This window comes from Scleropages formosus, chromosome 12 (assembly GCF_900964775.1).
Source record: "Scleropages formosus chromosome 12, fSclFor1.1, whole genome shotgun sequence".
In the NCBI taxonomy this organism is placed as follows: Eukaryota; Metazoa; Chordata; class Actinopteri; order Osteoglossiformes; family Osteoglossidae; genus Scleropages; species Scleropages formosus.
Window position 1 is genome coordinate 13,276,062 of NC_041817.1, and position 23,534 is coordinate 13,299,595.

Genomic DNA, 23,534 nt, shown 5'->3' on the forward strand with positions numbered 1-23,534 from the left:
ATGCGTGTCTCGCAAACAGTTAAAACTAGAATAAGGACAACACCGGAAAACTTGACTCAGCTGCAGAAACAGGGTACGAGGAAATGCCGGGAGCGCCCCCAAGGTCTAAACCTAGGAAGTGTTCGCATTTAAAAGAAGTCATGTCGACTCGCTCTTCTCTGGTGAGGCGAATCAAAGTGTAGAGCACACAGTGGGCAACCTCATCTCTCGTTGTCTGCGCACTTCGCGGATACGCTCCTCTAGGCAGCGCAATAGAAAAGGGCCACTCGGAAGGCAGCGCGGAGCTGAGACGGCGGGTGGATCGCCTGCTATTTCATCAGGGCAGGATACGCACCTAGAGAAGCGCAGGCGGGCACGGTCAGGCTCAGCTGAGGCTGAGTGGCAGTTAACCAGATGGACAGAGAAAGTGTTTCATTTCTGAATAACAAAGAGTATCCCACTTTGGGGAGATGACAGCGAACACCTTCTGAGAGACACTCGCACGCCTCACGCTACAGCTGGGTTTTGCTTCAGTTGTCGCGCCATTCTGCAACGTCAAAGCGTGACAAGACAGATCCGGGAGGTGAGTGTAATTTCAAGGGTGAGGAGGGAAGAATAATGATTTTTTTTTTTTTTTTTTTTTGAGTGTTCAGGAGAGAGAGAGAGAGAGAGAGAGAGAGGAGGGTGGTGAGACCAGTTAATCCAGCTGTTCATCGATCTGTTGTACTTCACAGGCAATAAGGTCAAAGCAGCTCCAGGCGTTTGCCTGAGTGTACCGTGACGGAGTTTGTCACCGGGAGCATAGGAAATGGGTTCGCAGTACCTGACAGAACACCTGAATTAGTAGGAATGATCTCCCAATAAAGCACAGCACACCATTCTTTGAGATAGATTGTGACCCACGCATGAACAGAAACACACCACGCTGCTGCTGGTTGGTCTCACAAAAAAAAAAAGATAAATACAGTTCGGGTGAAATTTTGTATATCCAAAACACCTTTTTTTGAAACTTCCTAAAGGACCCGCTGACCGCGATTGCAGAAGCTGTCGTTAAACGCATCCGTGAAGACGGTACAACTCCTCTGAGATCAGAGAAAGAATTAACTCGCTTTATCAAAAATGAGGCCTGTGGAATGAATGAGGAGAGAGGAGGAATAACATAAGATTAACCAGCAAGAAATTCAAAAGGCTTAGAGGCCGAAAGATAAAGACGGTGAAGAAGCTGGTCGCCGCTGTCAAAAAATAAGGCGTACAAGCACCTGCAGGCAAACGCAAATCGAGTGGGGCAGAGCGACCCAATGAGGCAGCCCTTTAGTACCACATTGCTGTGAGTTTCAGTAACGCCTTCTGACAGCTACATTATCAAATAAGAGTGAGAGATATAGAGGGAGAGAAACAGTTTTCTTCACACTACATCTGATTGTACAGGGGTTTCTTTCTATATGATGTAAATTAAAAGTTGTAGATATTATAGGCACACAGATACACGCACACACAGGCTGAAGCTGCTTGTCCCGAGCGGGGTTGCGGCAAACCGGAACCTAACCCGGCAACGCAGGGTGTAAGGCAGTCCATCGCAAGGTACCCCAAGCGGGACTCGAACCCCAGACCCATTAGAGAGCAGGACCCCGTCCAAACCCGCTGCGCCACTGCACCCCCTACAGATATGCAGATATATCTAATTAAGGAAGAAGATAGCAAACAGTACAGCAATTTTAAATCCACACAATTATGAGCAAACAACAAGCCATACCTGTGCCAAAAAACTGAAAAATAAGATATAATCCTTATTTCTGCCGTAAAACAAAACATGGATAACACTGTCACGACTAATCAATTGGTGTCACTAACAGATCGGCACACTGTCACACCCCGGACCATGACGCAGCAGAGCACGTCTGGCAGGAATTAGAAGCAAGTATAAAGGAGGCAACTCCACACATCCCGAGTTGCAGAATCACCTAGAGACAAGTGCCTTACGCTTGTTTGCTGCTGTATGCTGTTCCCTGCCCCGGAATCCTGCCTCCTCCGATTTGACCTCCATCCTGGACCTTCGACTTAAGATACTGGATCTGCCTCACGGATGACGTTTTTGCACCTCGGCTTTTGACCCGCTCTTTGTTCTTCGACCTCTGCTTCGGATTTGCCCCACGCCACCACCTACTGAAATAAAAACCACGCTTGGGCTCTACCTCTTGTTTCCCTGTGTCCTTGTGCAAGACACACAAAAAAATAATCAAAATTTAAAAGCTGCTCTTAAACTAAAATTTTAAATGTACAATTTTTAAATGATTTTTGCACTGAGTAATGTATTTAGGATGGTATACGGACATTATAGTAGAACAGTGAATTGAACACACTTGTGGGACGAGGCAAAGTTCCCATAACATGAGAAAACACATACTGTACCATACTGTAAAAGAAATGCATCATATAGTATTTTCTTAACATCTTTTATATTCATTAAACAACAAAAAAATGTATAAAAGCACTCCTTTTTTTGCATTTATCAGTGTTTTGATTTTTAGACCTCCCTCTGCAGGTCTAGTGACTTATCTGTGGGATGAATGTGTCTTATTGAGAGAAATAATGTAAAGTGATGTATCCTGTAGTGGGGACCCTCTGTACTGTTTTAACAAAGTTCCCACCTCTAGGAACCTAATAAAATAGGTTAATAAAAGCAGACAGAAACAGTAGTGGAATTAACTGAGTGCCTACAGCATGTCTTACCCTTTGCTAAACAGAGTTAGTGCAGGGCAATGTTCTTGTGCTCCTTCGGAAAGTTCTGGATGCTTATCAGACAACAGAAATCTTATCAACACAACAGAACATTGGCTCCATCGCTGTGGCCAAATTAGAATCGTCTAGACACATCTAGAGGAGGAACACTACGAGCAAGGGTCTGCTATGATGCACTGATTGATTTGTGTTTCACTGTTGGGAGCTGTTATTAAATTGTACAAAGAGAGGATAAACCATGGCATCCAAAGGAGAGTACGAGTGTGACTGCAGAAGCTTTTGCCAAAACATCCAGGCACTTGCTAGTGCAATGTTACCGACACAGAATGTTTTGTTAGTTTACACATGAGCTCTTTACTGTTGGCATGACAAGATTACCACCTACATCTTGGGACACAGTATAACATGCTTGTAAAGAAACACAGTGTGTGGAAGCGCCGTGCAAGAAGAGTGTGAGTCATGTTCTGTTCTGCCCAAGGACATGCTGTTCAGAATGATCCCTGCGACTTGGGCTAGCTCATCCCAAGCACTGTGGAGGAGTCTGCGTTGGAGGATGGATAGCAAACTGCTCTGTTCGCAGGATGAATCCTTCGGTGCCAACATGCAACCGACCAACTGTTTCTTCTCCACTACAGCCATGTCGCAGGCTCCGCTGCGGTGATTCTCAATGGTCGGAGATATCCCTGAGAAAGAGCCACAGTGACAGACTGTGTTTACTCTACATGTGGGCCTTTCAAAGCGGCCTAGAAGGCAGAGCAGAAGGCGCTATGCGTTGCAGCACATGACAGTGTCCATCACATACTCCCATTCATGACAGTGAAATTTGCATAAGAGTTCTGAATTTACTTTTTAAATAACTAGTGTTTAAGCATTACAATGATCTGCTCTGTCATAATAATGGATATGGGTACAAAGAATCTGTGTCAGGGAATACCCTGCGAATGGACTGGAATCCCATACAGGATGCACCCCCTTCTGCCTTGCGTCCAGTGATTCCAGCATAGGCTCTTGAGCCTCGAAACCCTGACTAGGACAAGCGGTTATTAAAACTGGATGTATGGATGTATCAGGGGAAGGAAATGGAATGGTGTCCGAAAGGTTACAGAGGCAAGTCCCAGAAGAAGCCATGATGTCGTACCTTGTGAAAGTTCCTGGATGAATGCATGGATGTACTATTTAAAAATGTTCCGAAATGTAGAGAGAATCTGAGTTGGAGTGGAGGAAAATTGAGAAGTAATCCGAGGATAAACACCCGACTAGCCGTGATGGTCAAAAGCAATTACCGGGTTCCACTGCTTAGGCTCACTGGGTTCATTTTCTGAAATCAAAATCCATAATGAAGACTTTATCGCGGCATATAATGTTTGAAATGATCTCACCTAGATGCTATTTGAATGGAAGAAATGATAAAAACATCCAAAGAGAAAATTATAATCTGTCAGACACACATCATTATGCAAACATATCTAATTAAGAAAAAAGATGGAAAACAGCAAAGTAATTTTAAATTTCAGATGTTTAATATTTTAATACACACACTTACGAGGAAACAATAAGCCATACCTGTACCAAAACCTAATGGCCTGTTTTAATTTTTAAATTAAAAGAATGTGTTTGGATTGGGCAAGATGATAAAATAATTTTTTTGCTATAAATAAGCCTCTTAGAGATGAACCCAAAGTTAATTAGCTAATAAGACAGATTCTGGTTTCCTCTTTTTTGTGAGCCCTAACACAGTCCTTACAATTATTTGCATCCTTTCACGTCTGACTCTAAACCCATCATTTTGACATCTCTCAATCAACACTGACACAGTCAAATAGTATGAGTTGAATGAAAAAAATAAGACTAGAAAAAAGAATGACTACATTTTGATGGTAGTAAGACTTTTTTTATAGGTAGCAGATCAAAATATTTTGGGAGCACTTTAAAACAAGCACGTTTCAAGCGGTGACAGAAAGAGCACTACTAAGAGTAAGCACCAAAACACTAGTGTTCTTCATTTCTTTTGGGTGTGATATAGGTTTATGTTATGTCTGGCCAATAAGGATGGCCACATGATTGCTGTTAGAAGTTGTGGTGTTACATTGAAAATTTAACAAAAAACGGGGTGGTTAACTTGCTTCTTCAGAAGTGGAGACTTATGTCTACATCAGTGAAGCACAGGAGGCATTATTCTACTGTTTACCTTTGTATGAAGTCAGCATAGAAGAAATATAGCTTTAAATCACTTTATTAACATTTTGAGTCTTATTTTTTCATTACTGGAATGGTCAGCCTTTCAGAGTTCCTTTGTTTTTTTGTTTCTCCTCCTGAACTAGCTAAAATATCAAACGTAGATAAGTAGGGTTAGTACCGTTGAGTAAGGGATCATACAGAAGTATTTCACACATGTCTTTGGAGCGTTAAGATGTTGAGAACATGACAACTCCCCACACACTGAGCTGGATTCAAACCGACGCCCAAATGCAATGTTCAGGCTTAAGAAAGCACCAAGACTACCACTAAAGGTAAAAAGCAAATTAAAAAAAGGAAAAATCTGTGATGTAGTCCTGCTGTGATATTGCAAACCTTTCTGGGCATGGGTTCATGAAACACGTTTTTTTTTTCTTTTTTTTTTTAAAAAAAAAGAAAAAAAAAAAAAAACTGAATCCACAATTACTTGAAAAACATTCTGGAAAATTTGAATATGGAGGAAAAAGCCTAAATTATGCAGCAAGACACACTCTCCAAAACCCCGTATCAGAGATACAAACTCTCACCTTCAAGTCTACATATGTTCTTCCTGCATCTAAATAGTAACTTTAAACGTCAGGTGGGCATGTTTCCACATTCACTCAGGTTTATTTATATCAGTCAGAGCAACATGCATCAAAGCGTCTTTAAGGAGAAGCAAATCCATGGTTGAGCTGTCACACCCTGCATCTGCTGTGCGTTCGCTATTTCTATTTTCACCCAGCCCATTATCTCAACCTCTTACTGTTCCTAAACAGATGACATGACAGAAAGCACTCTTCCTCCCTGAGATGGTGCAGAAATAGAAATCGCAATTAACCCCCGAAAAGAATGCACCTGGTGCTTTACTAGAACAACTGAAAAATTCAATATGATTTACATTTTTACAAACTTCTGTACTGATACCGGAGAAAAGCATATCCCCCTTTTCACTGCATATTGATACGCCATTCTCACTGAACAGGAGAATTTGAATTACTGGTATGTATGAAAGATAAGATTAACAAAAGAAACCTTTGTGTTAAGCATTTATCAGCTCCAAAAGGAGCATGCGCATTACAAAGAGCAAAGCTCCGCTCTTGTAGAAATTCAGTCATTTTCATGGTGATTCTGTAATGAAGCTGCCTCCACAAACCCATCGCAGCACCATGTGATTCTGCTGTAGAATATTAAGTCTACAAAAGTGAGTCAATCAGCCATTTTATGAATGAGACACATTTTGAAAATATAACCGAGTTCAAAACATAAAGATTTAGTAAACTTTTATTGTGCAATAGGTTTAAAATGAGACGAAGTGAATGTTAATTGCCTCTATTGAATTAAATCAAGTTAATGAATGTTGATGAGTAAATGTAGATGAGTGATGGGTTCAGTTGGACGCTTGCATGTTCTCCCCATGTTTGCATGGGTTTCCTCCGGGTGGTCCAGTTTCCAAAGAGTGACCCATTGTGAGTAGTGTACAGTACTAGCAGTGTAAGTCACCTTGGTGAATAAGGTGTGTGGGCTGATAACACTACATAGAGTTTATTAGAAGTTGCTTTGGAGAAAAGCATCTACTAAATAAATAAATGAAAATGACTTTTTTTATAATTAAATGCAGTACATGGATCTAGTACACAGTTGAGGGAAAGGAACAACACATTTTGTATATCCAAATCTATAAAGTATAATGGAGCTGCACACCTCTGCAGAAATGTGAGGAAGAATTTAAAGGTATTGCTGAACCTATACTGGCAGGTTTATTCTTATATAGAAATTATGTGAAATTCTAGAGAAAAATTTTCTGATGCTTAAGACTAACAATAATGTAGATACACAGCGACGCCGAGCTCCTCGAGTATCAGCTGCACGGCATTAAGAGGCGAGACTTGATGCTGCCGCAGTATTGCAGTGGGCTGATGAGGACACAAGTTTGTTGGACTGAAGTTGTGTGTCTGCAGTGAGTGTGGATGTGGTTGCTGACTAAAACTCCTTTTTGTGTCTGAGTACATTTTTGTTAAAATACAGATATCTTCTATGACAGGCTTTTTAACTAAGTGTTTATTGCACAAAGTGATTATATTGCATCCAAAAATTCGACAATAAATAATGTAGAAATCTTTCCATTTTATTCTTTTTCAAGTGTCTGTGTACAATAAGATGCAGATGAAGTTACAGTTCGAAGGTCAGGAGCAGAACAGATTCTAGAGATCTGAGAAATTAACTTATAAAAGTGCACAATAATGTATAAATAACAAATGTAAAAATAAATGCTCTAAAACTGAAAAAATGTATTTTGCTGAAAACTGCACAGTCCAGACATTCAAAACTACATTGACAGTGAGCTAAAGCTATAATTTCTTTCATAGGTGTTAAAAATTACCTTGTTTAAGGACATCTTAGGACTATTTTTTATGTGGCACTCAACTTTTTCATAACACTGTGTCTCCTCTTAGTCACATTTATTTTACCACATCTTTTTATTCATAAATTGTTGTGTTTAACTGCAGCATGATACTTGATTTTGGATTGTAATGATATTACTGCTACCCTGTAGGTTTTCGTGCATATGTATTTATACTATATTCTACATGCCTGACACTATAAGTCACCTTTTATGAAGGTTACACCTAAAAAAAAGACAACAATAATAATGCATAAATATTTTTCTTTTTTTCTTTGTTCATTAAAAAGCAAATTATATTTATGGTTTCAGTTAATTTGTACTTATGAATGCTGCTTTGGCTTTGATCCTTGAAATATTTTAGATTAATTAGTTTTTAACAGCCATTAACTTATTACTTTTTCCATCAAAGCAGCAATACAGTGGAAATGCAGTACAGTGATTACAGCTGCTGCCCAAGGATCCAGGTTCATATCCAAAGTATTGTAGAAAGAGCAAGGGAAACTTACCCAGCTGTATAAATGGTTAAATAATGTAAATGTAAACGATTAAATAAAAGTCAGTTTTATCTTACGATTGTAAAGTTCTTTAGAAAAAGCCATCAGGTAAATGGATAAATAACAGTGCTTTAATTCAGCATGTTTTTGCTTTCCTTGGGTCCACGATGTAACCAGAATACACTAATAAAATGCTAACATCAATAACAATATGGATATATATAATAGCACACAACGTAGTGCTTAATGTAAATGTGAACTGGGATTACGTTTCCAGTATCGTCCACCATTACACACAACTGCTGGTGCATTCATCTGCTGAAAATAGTTGCTGATTTGAACAGGCAGCTCATTCAGTGTGTATGGCTGGAGACATTTCACCTTGAATTTGGCACATATATGAACGGAAAATGGATATTCTCATACTGGGACGAACTGTAAAACTTCTCCAAATGCAGATAAGTGAAATCTCACTAAACAAGTGTCTGTAAAACTGAGATGAGAGTAAATTGAATAGTTCTACACATCAATCTGAATTTTAAGCAGAGACATTCACATTTATTCACCTAGCAGATGGTTTTCTCCAAAGCAACATAGATCTCAAAGAAAAATACAATGAGTGCATTATATCAACAGAGAGAAAACGATTTACAATTTTAAGCTACTTATCCTTTCATAGAGCGGGGTAGTTCCATCGGAGCAATTTAGGGTACATATCTTGCTCAAGGGCACTACAACTTGAGGATGGGATTTTAACTCTTAATTTTTGGGTCCAAAGGCAGCAGCACTAACCAGTATGCTATCAACTGTTCAATGTTCTTTGAGAATTTGATCAGAATTTTTAAGAAACATTTCACTTACATTCTTAGACACTGAGATAAGTACACATATCTGACTGACTACAAGCTAAAATTCTCTCAATACTGTGAAAATATTTACTTCTGTTTATTTTTGCAAAGCCCCATAGACTCTATCCAAGCTTAAGACCTTGGTAGTCTTTGTGGAGTTTATAGTTTGAGCAATACCACAGTTTAATTAAGACTAGGAAAAAAGCAGAGAGAAAAACAAATTTTAAATTTCTGCTCAAAGGGGATGTAATTAACAAACCAAAACTCCCAAGCAAATACATTCATGCTCTTTGCGAGTCATTATACGGAATGGGTACAGATAATTATTCAGATGATTGTCAAAGTTAATGAGCAGAGTCAGTGAAAGAAGCTTGGAGCTTCTGTCAGGCTGGCTTGTTGATAGGTAGCAATGCTAGTGCTAAGCACTACTCAAGAACATGGGCTACTTTTTGACTTACTGGTTATATCTGAGGCAAGCTAAATAATTTAAGACTGTTTGCGCTCATCATTTAAACAGGGTGTCAGCAGAGCTAGGAGGATATGGATAACAAATACACTCAGTCCTCATATAACGGGGCCGTGCGCACTGAAAAACAATGCTTTATGAAAATACTGTATATACTTTTTTTGTAAAGGGGCTTATTCAATATTGCATTTGGCCTGTTATGCAGTCACTCTACTTTCGATGTTACGGCAAGGCTGGAAAAGAACTGTTTATGCTCAGAAACATGCAAATGTTGCAGTTCTGCACGGAGGAGCAGGCCAAAATTCCTCTACAGAGATAGGAAACCCTGGTTGACAGCTAGGGAAAGTGTTTGGTTGCAGTCACTGCAGATAAAATGGTGCATCCAGTTTTTTTTACATCTAAGACTGCACATTTCATTTTCTTCCACAACCAGGAAAAGACGTTGGAGTCAGTTTCTCTCTCGTAAACTCTGTGCATATACACTACTTTAACTAAGGGTCAAATTTATTTCAAAAAGCTGCAAACTGAAAATTGGAAAGGGGTTATTACTTTTTCACTGTATTCCATAACACTGAAAAACAGCTAACATTTTTTGTTACAAAAATTAAACATGTTGGTGTTATCATGGTTATTACAGTATTACGATTATGCATAAAATACCTTTTTACCTTTTTAAAAAAAGAGTTATGCTGGTATTTTAATTAATTTCATGTGACATTTTTCATCTGGGAACCAATTATTTTTCATATATAAACAACAGTAATTCAATGCCCTTACAAAGGGAATTCCCCTGACATCCGATTTCACAGAATGAATTAACACAGTTATGTGAGAAAAGCAACAGTATAAAATCCTATTTTAGGAACAAAAAATATCATATAACTCCCCATAATTACTAATAGAATGCAACTGTATAGCTATTCTTTGCTCTGGAAAACTAAATGAAACAAATTACAAACATTTTTTTAAGAAATATTTTGAGACCACGTCAGAATACAAATAAAAGTGCATGTTCGTAACATTTAATATTGTATAACTTTAGAGTAACTATGAATTTGCAGCAAAATATTGACTTTCTGAGCATTATCAGTTTGAATAAAAACAAGCCCAAATGATAAGGGTAATTTTTTTTTTGTGGGCACTAAAATATATTCATTTTTGCTTGCAGTTTAATCACTTTCTACATCAAAACTTCTTTGGTTATAATAAGATGTTCCTGTGGAATGACATTTGTGTGACTTATACTCAGTGGAAGACTTGAGGTGTGCTTTAGAAAACCATGATTGACTGTTACACACAGATTACAGTAGACAGTTTTATACAGTTTATAATAGAAAGTAACTGATGACTGAAATAGTTAACATTAATTTTTACTCAGAGATGTTATGATTAACTGCCTCATTGTAGCAAGTAGTTGTTCAACCTCCACACTTCATTTTGACATTAAAGACAAGTTTTAGAATCCTTTCATTTAAGGTGCAGATGTTTTACTGAATTACTGGTCAAGTGTTTTTTACATTTTTGCTTCCACAGAATATTTATAGATCCATTGACAAATTAAAAACGGTAACTAGTTTCTACAAAATTTAACACAATGGAGCTTGTCCAAAAAATGTTTTACATATTCCTTTCCAATTTTGTTTGAAATCTCTGAATGAAGGATTCCTCCATCTCAATATTTCCCTTTCTTCAGCCAATTAAAAATATGCCTACTTCTTATTACTTGCCTGTCTTGGCTAATGACCCTCTTAGAAATTGTGCTTACTGGTTGCTTTATGTCTCTAAGGCATAGCAAACAAAACAAATAAATGCATCTACATTGAACAAACTCTTTACTGGGAACCTTTATTTAAAAAAAAAAAAAAAAAAAAACTGCTGGAGTCCAGTGCCCCTTTTTTAAGCCTTGAGAGCTAATGCCATGCACAAGAAAGGCACTCTCATTCTTTTTTTGTAGAAGCTAAAGATCCATAACTAGCCTGATATGCATTTTGATAAACATGCACGTGCTGTGAAATGAGAAAATTTACTAGTTTAAAAAAGCCACATCCACTTATCCCCTGGCTGTTCATGCTGTTACACATAAGCATGTGGTGAGCTGGTAAATGGGTGGAGATTAGTCATAGACATGGGCAGCTATGTTCAGATATTATCGGTTTCATTTTAACAGCGCAGTAATTGTATCCTTGGAGGTCTGCAATTTGAATCTGACATAAACAAAGCTGAGAGAGTGTTTATTACTATGATTATTATTTGTGGTTTTACTGTTTGAAATACATTTAAATTTCAAGTCTTGCCTACATTAGAGCCACCTTTCCACCTCAATACAATACATATAAAAAGCAGTTGAAAAATAACTCAGTTCAAGACTAATTCAAGGTGGGACTTCAGACTCTCTGTGTAGAAATTAAAATTTGAATAAATGAACTGGAACCCGTAAATATCGCTCCATATCCTGCATGAGTAATTCAGCTCAGTTGGAAAGGATGCTTACCAGCAAATGCAAAACAAATAGCACCTACCTGTAGGCACTGAACAATTAACATGAATAATAGCGACCAGTGCAGGGGAGGAAAAAATCTCCAATGCATTCATAACAGAAAAATTTGCTGCGTCTCCAAGGTCAACTGACTTCCCACCCATCCTGCTTATGCGCACAATTTACACAAAAATATTGTTTCATAACCAGTTTCTGAAATGGTCAGGTTGGCTATCCAGTCAAACCCCCATGTGGTCATCAGGTGACCTTCAGTGGGTCAGGAAATACGACAGTGAGATCTTCCAGGTCTTAACTGAGTGAACTTCACCCCAAGTGTACAAGCACCTAGGGGTGTTGTACAGTTTTGTACACAGGCTGCTATTAATCTCAGTAACACATAGTTACACTCATGCAGGCAAAATCTCCAGGTAACCTTAAGTATTCACACAGCTGCAAGCACAACATCCTCTCCCTCAAAATCCCACATGTGAAATCCCTCATGCAACCACCTGCATGGGTTACTTTTTTAATACCTTGACCAGAAAAGCCAGTCATTCACTTTTACACACACACACACACACACATTTTCAGAACCGCTTGTCCCATACAGGGTCACGGGAAACCGGAGCCGAACCCGGCAACTCAGGGCGTAAGGCCGGAGGGGGAGGGGACACACCCAGGACGGGACGCCAGTCCGTCGCAAGGCACCCCAAGCGGGACTCGAACCCCAGACCCACCGGAGAGCAGGACTGTGGTCCAACCCACTGCGCCACCGCACCCCCCTCATTCACTTTTACATTAAAAAAAAAAAAAAAAAGACATCTATGAACCAGAATTCACTTAAGTTAATGTCCTCTCATATGGTTGCATAAGTATATCTGTTTCATTTTAAGTTATAAAAGTAAAGATTAGAGTGAGGAAAGCTGGTGTTATACGTATGGCCTTAGGCAACTTGCTCAATACCTCAGCACACATGTCATTGTATTATAATATGATAAATCTGTTATGCAGATGCACAAAGAAATTGCACATAAATACCAGTGTTTGAAAAATCTAATTTGTGCTCTTTATACTGCTACGGAAGTAGCGTCAACATTTTAGAGCTTATTAGCAAAGCCCTACCTTTGGAAATGCAACAACAGCATTTTTCTTGAGGAACTTCAAGTGATTATACACAAAGATGACAATACCTATACATATATACACATACAGTAAATGTGTATGTATACTATATACATATATATATACACACACACACACACACACACATACATACATTTTACAACACGAAAGAAGATCATCATTCTGCTGTATCTGTTTAGTCTAAGAGTGAGTAGCTCTCATATTTGTCGGTACACATAGGAGACGTCGTCCACTGCACAGAGGAACCTCTACCTCTACCTTCAGGAGCTGCACAGCTGTCCTTTAGGAGCTCATCAGAAGGCTGGCAATCTGGTTTTTGTTGCCTGGCCATCACCAAAGTGCTTAAATCATCAGAAAGATATGGAGAGAAATGTCAGACTCATTACAACAAGGAGCCTCCCCTGAGCACCAAATGCGATATTAAATCCACTCCAATCACTTCTAGGGCCTTGAGGCAATGTTAATTTTGCACTGAAATGCAAGACAGGCAATTTTTTTATGCAGTTTTCTCATAATTTGTTTTGAAGTGGTGTGTTTAACTAGGAGGGACCTTTTCGACATGACTTTGAAATGCAGAGGGCAAACACACACACAAAGAGCTGTTCATTGTAAATATCCCTTGGAGTTTACTAGTATAAATTATTGATAATTCACCTCAAACAAAACTTTACATTTGCACGGATAACTATTCTTGCAATTTTAAAATAGTTTTCATTTCAAGGTTTTCTATGCTTGACCAGATTCCTTCCTCAGTTATTAGTTATTGCTACTATTGAGACTCAGTATGTGACATGTACAGTATTTCAGTGTTTATTTTATGACATTTGTTTCTTATAAAGAGCGAGGGGGCGTGGTGGCGCAGTGGGTTGGACCGGGTCCTGCTCTCTAGTGGGTCTGGGGTTCGAGTCCCGCTTGGGGTGCCTTGCGGTGGACTGGCGTCCCGTCCTGGGTGTGTCCCCTCCCCCTCCGGCCTTACACCCTGTGTTGCCGGGTTAGGCTCCGGTTCCCCACGACCCTGTATGGGACAAGCGGTTCAGAAAATGTGTGTGTGTTTCTCATAAATTAATGAAAAACTATTAACACATTGGGCAAATTCTCATAGTATAGTCTTCTCATATAATTCTTTACAAGAATTCAAACTTACAAGCAAATGCCATTTATACCCTAAAATTCATGTTATCAACTCACACTTATGAAAAGCACCATACAAGAACATAAATTTCAGTTCAGCCTTCTGGATCAGTTCTGTTTTTGAAGCCTTTGTCACAGATCCAGAAACAGGGACATTGATGCTATTTCCTCTGGCAATGACAGGAGACATGATGCAAATTTGCATTTGCCATCTCAAGAATTTCCGTGGCGATGTCTCACATCTCACTGTTCATGTTTGACATCATTAGCTACTCAGTATAAAACAGATTATTAAAAAAGATTATTTGGCCTGTCTGCTTTGTGGATTCTACTAAGAGTGCACCAGTTAATCTGCCTCTTGAACCTGCCTTGTTTATTTTGTTTATATTTATTCCAGTTATTTCAAGAAGTTCAGTACCTTGCTCCTGCCTCAACTACCTTTGAGATTCACAGGGTTTGAATGTTTTCATAAAACTCTACACCTAAGACCACCGGAAGCAATCTCTTCATGCTTTTTGTGCATGAAAACGTGAGCTGTTTCTCATAAGCAACTCTTGAAATATTGTGCTTTATGATCTGAAATAATGAGCCCTAAGGCAAAAAAGCTTTAAAGAACAGCTGAAAGACAAAAGAAAGCCTTAACTTTCAAAACTTTGAAAATTGTCTGTAGTGTGTGAATGGGGAGTGAGTGAGTGAGTGAGTGAGTATGGCTACCATGCAATGGTCTTGCATTCTTTCCAAGCTTGCAGCTTTGCACCCAGTGTTTCCAGGATAGGCTCCGGTTCACTGTGATCCTGCTCAGGACATGCAGGTATTAAAACTGCATGGACGGAATTTATCGCAAATGATATTTTACTAATAATTTAGCAGGCACGTGTTAGGAGCATTACGAGTGATTATGAGAAACGCATACTGAGGTAGTGTCGTTAAAATTTGATAGCCACTTCTCAAAGCACTTGACAGTACACAAGAAAGATGTAGGTTACAACTCTAAAGCAGTTTGCAAAAAATATCAGCATTTAAAAAGGTTTAAAAGACAAAAGAATCCATAAGGTGTACGGCAGGGTATCCGGTAGATGCAATGTCAGTCCACCACAGGGCAAAGTCACATACGCTCATTGACTGACACATGCACAAATGGCAATTTGGAGTCAACAATTCAACGGAAGCACATTTTAGAACTGTGGGAGGAAAGCAGAGTATCTGAGAAAAACCACACAAAACACAAAAACACGGACTGAGCAGAATTCCAACACATATTTGGACCCAGAGGCTAGGAGGTGTGAGGCTCCAGTGAACCCACCATGCCGAACATCAGGACAAAAGAAAGTGAAGAAAAACAACCAAAATAATTGATGAGTGAAGGGAGCATATATTTAGTATTTATGCAGAAGTGATTTTGAGGGTCTTAAACCCTCGTTTAAAGGTGTAAAGAGTAGTTGAAGCAGAACTTGAAAGAGATTTTGTGAGTGTTTAAAAAATGAGGCCTGAATTTAGAAATTTTTTAAATTTAAAAAATAAAAAAATAAAAAAACCGAACTTTGTGAACGTTTCCCCGTTTAAATTATCATAATGAATACTTTCAACGAGAATTCTCTTTACAAACAGATTTCCAAGAACAAATTGCACTTACTATGTGAGGGAAACCTGTAATTTGAAAACAACCTGCTCACAGACGTGTAAAAAGGTTCTTGAGGAAAGCGTTAACCTGTGTAAGGATCCCAAGTACGAAAGTCTTCCACATATCCGGGACATACTGTATGTACATACTGATTTATTACTTTTTATTTACTTGAAAACCAAGCTAAAATGTTTTCAATGAAATTCAGTAAATATCAATAGCAAATACACATACAGATGATAGAGCAGTTTATACAGGATTAAAGTTCTGTGTCCAATCAGCTAAGAGTTCAACAAACTAGGTGTCCGATGGAGGTGGACGTTGCTGTTAAACAATAAGAAGGACAGTTTTCTGCAGTATATCCTTGGCATAGAAAAAGAGAACAGACTTTGAACCTGACTATAATAAATTCTTTCAAGATGTGAGAGGTCAGATTCATCGTTGTGCAACAAGGGAAAAAAATGAGTAGCTCTATTAACAGGCACATACATCTTTCTCGAAAGCAGGAATAAAGGCTGTTCCACTGACAATACTGTCACAATGAAACTGCTAACACTCCAAATACATAATGAGTCTGTTGCTACCCTTAAGACCTGTAAAACTATCACAGATATTCCCCACCTCCTTCCAAGAGTAAATCAAGTGTGTAACATCCAGAAATTACTAGAAGGCTGCAGGATGATGCCCAGAGGAATCACTCTAAAAGAAGTCAATGAAAATGTCCCAGCGATCATTTTCCATAAAGCAGACTCTCCAGGGAAATTGTAGTTTCTGCTAAAAATTAATGATAAAAATCTGTTCTACTATCAGCAGTTGCCAAGTTGGAGTCGTGCCCGTCAAATTGAAATGACTGGCCAACATCTTCTCTGTACCGTGTGGATGCTAAGTAAATATTAAAAAAATGACACAGAATTAAATCCAATTAAAGTTAGTACTGCGAATTCTAAAAGTTGTGGGGGTCTACACTTTGGAAAACTAACAATGTAAAAGATAGACACAACACATTTTTCTAAATGGGGACCAAGGAGAAAAATACAACTTTTTTTTTTTTTTTGCTGTGCTTAATTCATTATTACTGTGCTGTTTATCTGAGACTTTCACGCTCCACTACACCACTGTGCCTCCTCTTCAGCAAAGATCAGGTAATTAATTGTAAATGCAGCTGTGAAGTGTTCATTTTGTCCACATGAATTCTACAACAGCTTAAACGTGTCTCCATGATCAAACCACTTACAGCGAAATGTTTTTTGCCCTGCTATTTTTATGAAAAACAATAATTCTTAAACAACGCTATGCTTCCTATGGGATCGGTAACTTGTTTACAATTGCATGAGTAAATGGCTTTTGCTCTATAGCACTATGTCATGTGCAGAGCAAGTACAGTAGAGAAAAAAGTATGACTTTTTGATGCATATGCAAAAATGTGCTCCTGAAGAACAGAAAAAAAGAGACTGCAGCAAAATCAGCTTAAGGCACATCTTCAGACACAACCCTTCCATTTACATCAAAGAGCAGCTACACCTTAAAGCAGTGGCTTTCAACCTTTTTTTTGGCACCCTCAAGTCATATGTCCTATTCTGTGGCTTCCCTTGTGAATTTTCTACTGGAGCTCTCTCCCCAAGAACCCTTAGTCTTATTCAATATTAATGAGTAATAAAATGACTCGTTATGTCTGTCAGACAAGTCAACACATTAGCTGACAAAAACTGATCATGTATTGGAATCAAAAAAAAAAAAAACTGATCTAAAGGAGATGACGATAGTATTTGTTTATCTTAATTATTAATCATGTATGGGTACCAGCATAAAAGAAAGGACATCTATTCTTACGGCACTGCTGTAGTAGTTAATACACGCAGTCTGAAACCGCTTGTCTTGAGCGGGGTCGCGGTGAACCGGAGCCGAGCCCGAACCCGGCAACACAGGGCACAGGGCCGAGTGGGAAGGGACACACCCAGGACGGGACAACAGTCCATCGCAAGGCACCCCAAGCGGGACTCGAACCCCCCAGACCCACCAGAGAGCAGGCGCGGGCCAAGCCCGCTGTGCCACCGAGCCCCCCCATCTAAAAATGTATTATGATAATTAAGATGATAAAAAACACGCAAAATTATTGACAATGTGGTGGTACTCCTTTACACTGTCAGTAGCATCCAGGTTGAATACCACCGCCTTAAATAGGACAGAATGATGAATCCTTCTTTATTTTGTTTTTACTTACTCCTGTTAAAAAGGTACATTATGGATAATGGGTTCTAAGCCACTTCTCTGAGAACCACTAAGGATCTTCACAAGAGGAGTGGGCAGCCACAGGTACTTGACTCCCCGGAGGTTTATCGGGATTTTGTTTGGTTTCTTCACCTCAGCTGCCAGCTGGCTTATCCATATAGCTAGCTGTAACTGCCCTACTCAGTATTGTATCTTTAGACTGTATTCTGTATTGTACCTTGAAATCATTTCAGAGCTCTGGGCCACCTTAGTAAGAAGAGCACTCTATAAAAAAAATAAACTGAAAGGAATTTTCTCAATATCTATAACAAACAATAGTAAGCAACACACTGTAGCTCATTCATAATCACACACACACACACACACACACACACACACACACAGAGAGAGAGAGAGAGTCTGAAATCGCTTGTCCTAAGTGGGGTCGCGGTTCGTCACAACACCCCAAGCAGGACTCGAACCACAGACCCACCAGAGAGCGGGACCCGGCCAAACCTGCTGCAAAATGCCACCACACCCCCCCCCCCCTTATTCATAATTGCATGCAAAACAACAACAATACAGTGCTATTCAATTCTGTTAAAATAATGAGGATGTTTATAAATGGTAAATGGGAAAATGCTGATTATTTCCTAAAGCACTATCAAAGAGCTGCTCCTTTCTGGTGGGAAAATTGCCGGTTTTCAGCTTTTTGAAAGATTGTTTAGACAATTAAAAATGACTAATGAGAACAATATTTAAGCAAAAACACTCATTCACCATCATGTAGTCTTGTGATATGTGTTTTTTAACATTTCCAGTTCGCAATAGCACTTCTCCTTAATTGGCCCAAATTTTCATATATTTGATCTGCAACTTCAGGCCAAGGCTGAAAAATTCATGCAAGTGAGATAACCTGAGATTGAATTTCAAAATTGCACAAGCATCTGCGAAAGAGATACTGTAAGACACACCGTGCATTATTTTTAAAATTATTAATTTATTTAAATTTCTCATATATACTTCATCTTCCTTAAACCAGTCCATGCACACAAAGCTTGCAACCACTATTTTTAATTTATTTTATATACATCAACTTTCATGGAATTTTTGGGAATGGCTCACCGTTACCCCGTAGACCTTGTAAATCTTATAAAAAAAAAAAAAAAAAAAAAAAAAAACCTAGAAAATGATGTTTAACAAACGTGTGCATTTATTGATAATGTAGAAAAAGTAGATGTAGAAAAAGAGTAGAATTAGTAGAAGAAAAAAAATGTTAAAAAATAATCTGAAGAAAATTTATTGTTCTTAGCTCTATTCCAAATGTAGACTTGATGTAGACTAAAATGCTCAGATATAGAATGGTGAGGAAGCTTTTCATATACAGTCCCATGTTTACTCCTATAACCACATGAGTATATTTCTAAAAGATTTTTTCCCCCTTTTTACCATGGGTCGTGAAATTCATGCTTCATGACTGCTTCATCTGTGGTTTGGCTTGAAATCCTGTCACTGACCCAGACTAATAGGTTTTGGTTGAAAGGTAAAATGACCCCAGCTAAATCAAATTATGCACTATGCAATTTACAATATGGTCACACAATCAGGTATTTTCAGAACACGTCCAAATGATATTCATGTCTTCCTCAAAGCTACAATAGAAGGAGCAGTGCCACATTTCAGTTATGTACCTGAGCAAAGAGATCACCTGTGCAGTCATCCCTTTCTGTGTCCATTTCTTTTTTGTTGGAAAAAGTACTAAGCCAGAATAGCTAAGTAAAAGAGTACATATGTAATTATTTATTACTGAAAATGCATAGTCACAAAGAGAAACATGCATATCGAAGGCAATTGATAACCCAGATGAAATACTATTAGTATACTAACATGGTTGAAGGCATATTGAAGAACATTAAGTAACAGTCAAAAGATTCATGAGTTGCAAATCAAGAAAATTAACATTGCTAGCATTCCTCCTGTGTTTACGCAACAGTATCTTAGATTAAATGGAAAGTTTCAGTATGTTTAAATGTTCACAGCTACTAACATTAGAGCTGGAAGAGGTGAACTCCTCAGGCCACCATCTCTTTTCACTCTACACTCTTCTCAAACTCAGGTAGAAACGAGAAAAAGAACAAAAAAAAAAAAAAAAAGGAAATTCCCATAACAAAGTTACACAGAAATATAACATGGAAATATTTTCTAATGAAAACACATGACACAGTCAGCTGATGCTTTTCTTCAAAGCAGATTACACTGTTAAGCTACCTATAATTATTTACTCATTCATACAGCTGGGAAATTTGTACTAGAGCAAATCAGGGTAAGTACCTTGCTCAAGGGTGCTACAGCAGTAGGCAAAATAGAAACCTGTGACCTTCAGATACAGGCAACAGCTCTAAATACTACGCTGGCAGCTGTCTCTAGATATGATGGCAATGCTTGCTTTATGTAGGTTCATTAAGCTGCAAAACTTAAAGAACGATGCTTTACAGCTGGACCATAAACACATTATAAAGCCTCTGTAGTGACAAACCAACAGGAGAAATGGCTGCGACATCATTGTCTTTCCTATTAAAACGGCAGTACTGTGGGGTACACAATAAATTTTACATGCACTTTACCGCGGTCAGCCTGGTGCCCGCACGGCTGGAGGTGGGATCTGGTACAATAGCGCTCTCCTCCAAGTGTGTTACATAGCCCAATTAAATGTGCTTTAATGATCGGTTTATTCGGCAGCCTGTAGAGTGAAAAGAAGCAGATTCTCGCTGCGTACACATTAGAGGAGGTGCGTGGGCCTGTGTTCACCTTCCCGTGTTAGTGTGGGTGTTATGCTTCAAGGGCAAGACATAACAATTAGATAACTGTAATGACTAAAGTGGGAGAAAAGAGGGAAAACACAAAAATGCTGCACTGTATTACAATAAAATGCGTTCTGACATTATTTAAGTTTTTACAGGCAATCTACTGGAGAGAGCACTTCATTTTTCACGGGCAACGTAGTGCTCTGAACAGCACATGAAGAGACATGCACAGAGCTTAGCCATGGGGAAATGGGTTAAAAGGTTACTGAAAGTGTGTCACGCCAAACCCAGCTCCACTTTGCTTTCAGCAAGAACGTTCTTCATTCGGCCGCAGAGATAATTCTCTGCTCCGGACTGCCTCGTGGACCTAGCAGTAGTGACGAACTCAGATACACAGACGGTAGTGTAGTAGCTACAAGGGTCACCTTGCAATCAAAGGTACTGGGTTTGAGTCCCTGCTCCTGCTGTAGTACCCCTGAGCGTGGTACTTACCCCGAACGGACACAGTTCACTTTATCCAGCTGGACAAATGAGTTAATCAGCTTGGCATACAAAGACAATATTAAGTCACTTAGAAAAAGGCATATGCTGCATCAATAAATAATAGATATTATTAAGCACTGGCTACACATGGAAGCACCCTCATGGACACAAAATCATTATTTTGGTATAAAAAAAAATCATCTTTTATCATTCCATTTAGGGATGTATGTGTTTGAGAAGAAGGAGAAAAACTGGACAATCTCTAAAGGCTGTATTATTATTAACATGGCTTACAAAATTAGATAATTTTACAATATTTTAGTTATTTATATAGCAAGGTATTCTTGCTGTATCGATTCAGTGTAAGCAACTTAATCGGGGCACTATGGCATGATTCAAAGAGGAGACCTTCAAACTGCAAGCTAACAGGTATAACCACTGCAGTACCTGGCGCCTCCAATTTAAAATTACATAGCATCTTATAAAGATGTCATTGGTAACTTTGGTAACAGCTGAACAGTTGCAGTACAAATTCTCTTCTACAGTACTACTCAAATCAGTGGTTAATTTAGGGGAAAAATGTTAAGATTCAAAGACAGACTAGGAAATCAGTATTAGGACACCATAACACAGCAAAGCCACTAGTTAAGTCGCAACACGGAGAAAAACGGGAAAACTCTGTCATCAAGCAACGAAACCAAGTTGGATGTCATAATGCCTCAAGCGAGTGCAAAAACAAAACAGGTAAGAAGTACATACCAGTGAGGTTGGTCTTAGCGCTGTATGAACCCAGGTACTCTCCATCTGTGTTGGGGGTGTAACACTCAAATTGGCCCTGGTCCTTGGTCTCCAGCTTGGTGACGTGCAGCACGGCCGCATCCCGTCCCAAGCGTTCCACGTAGATCTCCTTGCTGTTTACACGTTGGGCAAACACGGCATAGGCGTAGTTGGGCTGGATGGTGCTAATGATCCGGATCTCGCGATCAGGGGCCGAGTGCAAGTACATCGACCACTCGAAGTCCTGCTCCACACCTTCTTTGTAGCCCGTCACATTGCACCAGATGGTGATGTGAGAGCCCTGAGTGCGCACCAACGGCCCACTCTGAATAGTCACGACACGTTTGGCTGAAGTGGCACCTGGTGAAGGAAGAAAAACAAGAGTGTGTTTGGTTTGAATCTTTACTGATGAATGATCAGTTACAATCACACTCACATTTAAACACATACCTGCAATCTATGGGCACAGACATAAGAACGACTACAGAAACTTTGGCCCTTCGGAAGAAAGTGTTTTTACTGGACATGTTTTTCAGTGGCTCCACTGTTCGTTAATGTGTCTTGATGTCATGGAAAGAGATGGGAATGTTGGACCCACTGGAGAGCAAGATATAACACTGAAAAAACACCTTGCCCAAAAAAAAAAAAAAAAAAATTACAAAACTTATGAAATTAGCTCACCTTTAGAAAAATTTTCATTATTATTCTGCATGAAGCCTCATTCAAACTGTTAAAAAATCCTGCCAATCTTGCAGACAGCTGTCCATTTCTACTGCATTCTCATACACACAGGACCTACCAGAATCTCATTCTGTCAAAACTGCATTGAGTAAGGTACACAGCTTGGGTTAAACCTCAAAACAGTTCATTGTATAGCCAAGGGGAGTGATCAGAGAGTTGAAGTGTGTTAGACAGCAAAAACAATACAGTGCAAAGAATTAAGACAGTAGAAATGGAGATAAAGGATCTGATATCCTACTCCTGCTATTTATGACTTTTCTCTCCCCACTTATGAAATGTTGGGTACAAGGCATGTGTTCTCCACTTAAAAATCATTGTAATTAAATATCAAACAATTCCATAAAGAATTACAAAGCCACATTAGCCATCAAATAAAAGCTGATTAAAAGGAAAACTGCAATCTTTGAATAAGAACGTAGCACAGAAACTGGAAAGTATTTCAATGACATGTATTTCAGTTATAATTTATGACACATTTGATACTAATTTTATATAGAAGATACTAGATGCCAATTTTATAAAAGACGTGCTCAGTCTACAAGAAGAAATGTTAGCCACTGTCACAAATAATGTATTTTTAATAACGGAAATCCAAACTTGTAATACAAAGGCCCACTTTTTTTTCCCCCCAGACAATTTTTCCAGTTTATTCACAGTTAATCCTATTTGTTCAGTCTGTGTAGTTTGGTTTTTTATTGATTAATACTCAGTATTACTACTTCTTCAAAACTGAAACTTCTTTTTAGTGAAATTCTCTCATTCACTTGGGGGCATTAAGCCCCATCAGTAATATATAATTTATATATAATTTTTCTATATGGCTATTTTGTAATTTGTAATTATTACATGTAGCCATGTGTTTTGCCCATTTCTGGCCGAGTTCTCGTAAGTGGGGGGGGGGGGGTGAATGATAAAACAGGCATCACAGATTCCAGCCCAAAATAAGTACTTTCCATGAAAGGAAGGTGAGCCCTCGCACAAATATCATAAAAATATTTCAGTA

The 23,534-nt window shown here is 38.8% G+C and overlaps 1 protein-coding gene across 4 annotated transcripts in view; it reads right to left on the minus strand.

Moving 5' to 3' along the window:
• The window catches only part of LOC108938623 (immunoglobulin superfamily member 3-like), a 70,839-nt gene that overhangs the window by 24,310 nt on the left and 22,995 nt on the right, over positions 1 to 23,534 (minus strand). Inside the window, exons 1-2 of one of the 4 annotated variants that reach the window (XM_018759418.2) lie at positions 2,710 to 2,765; positions 1,960 to 2,142 (exon numbers count right to left, since the gene is read on the minus strand). In XM_018759418.2, coding sequence (XP_018614934.1) covers positions 1,960 to 2,023 — 64 coding nt within the window. In that variant the 5' untranslated portion in view covers positions 2,024 to 2,142; positions 2,710 to 2,765. Of the gene's footprint in view, positions 1 to 1,959; positions 2,192 to 2,709; positions 2,766 to 13,024; positions 13,391 to 21,772; positions 22,151 to 23,534 lie in introns of those variants that run through there. The other 3 variants (XM_018759390.2, XM_018759398.2, XM_018759408.2) reach the window with 3 other exon arrangements.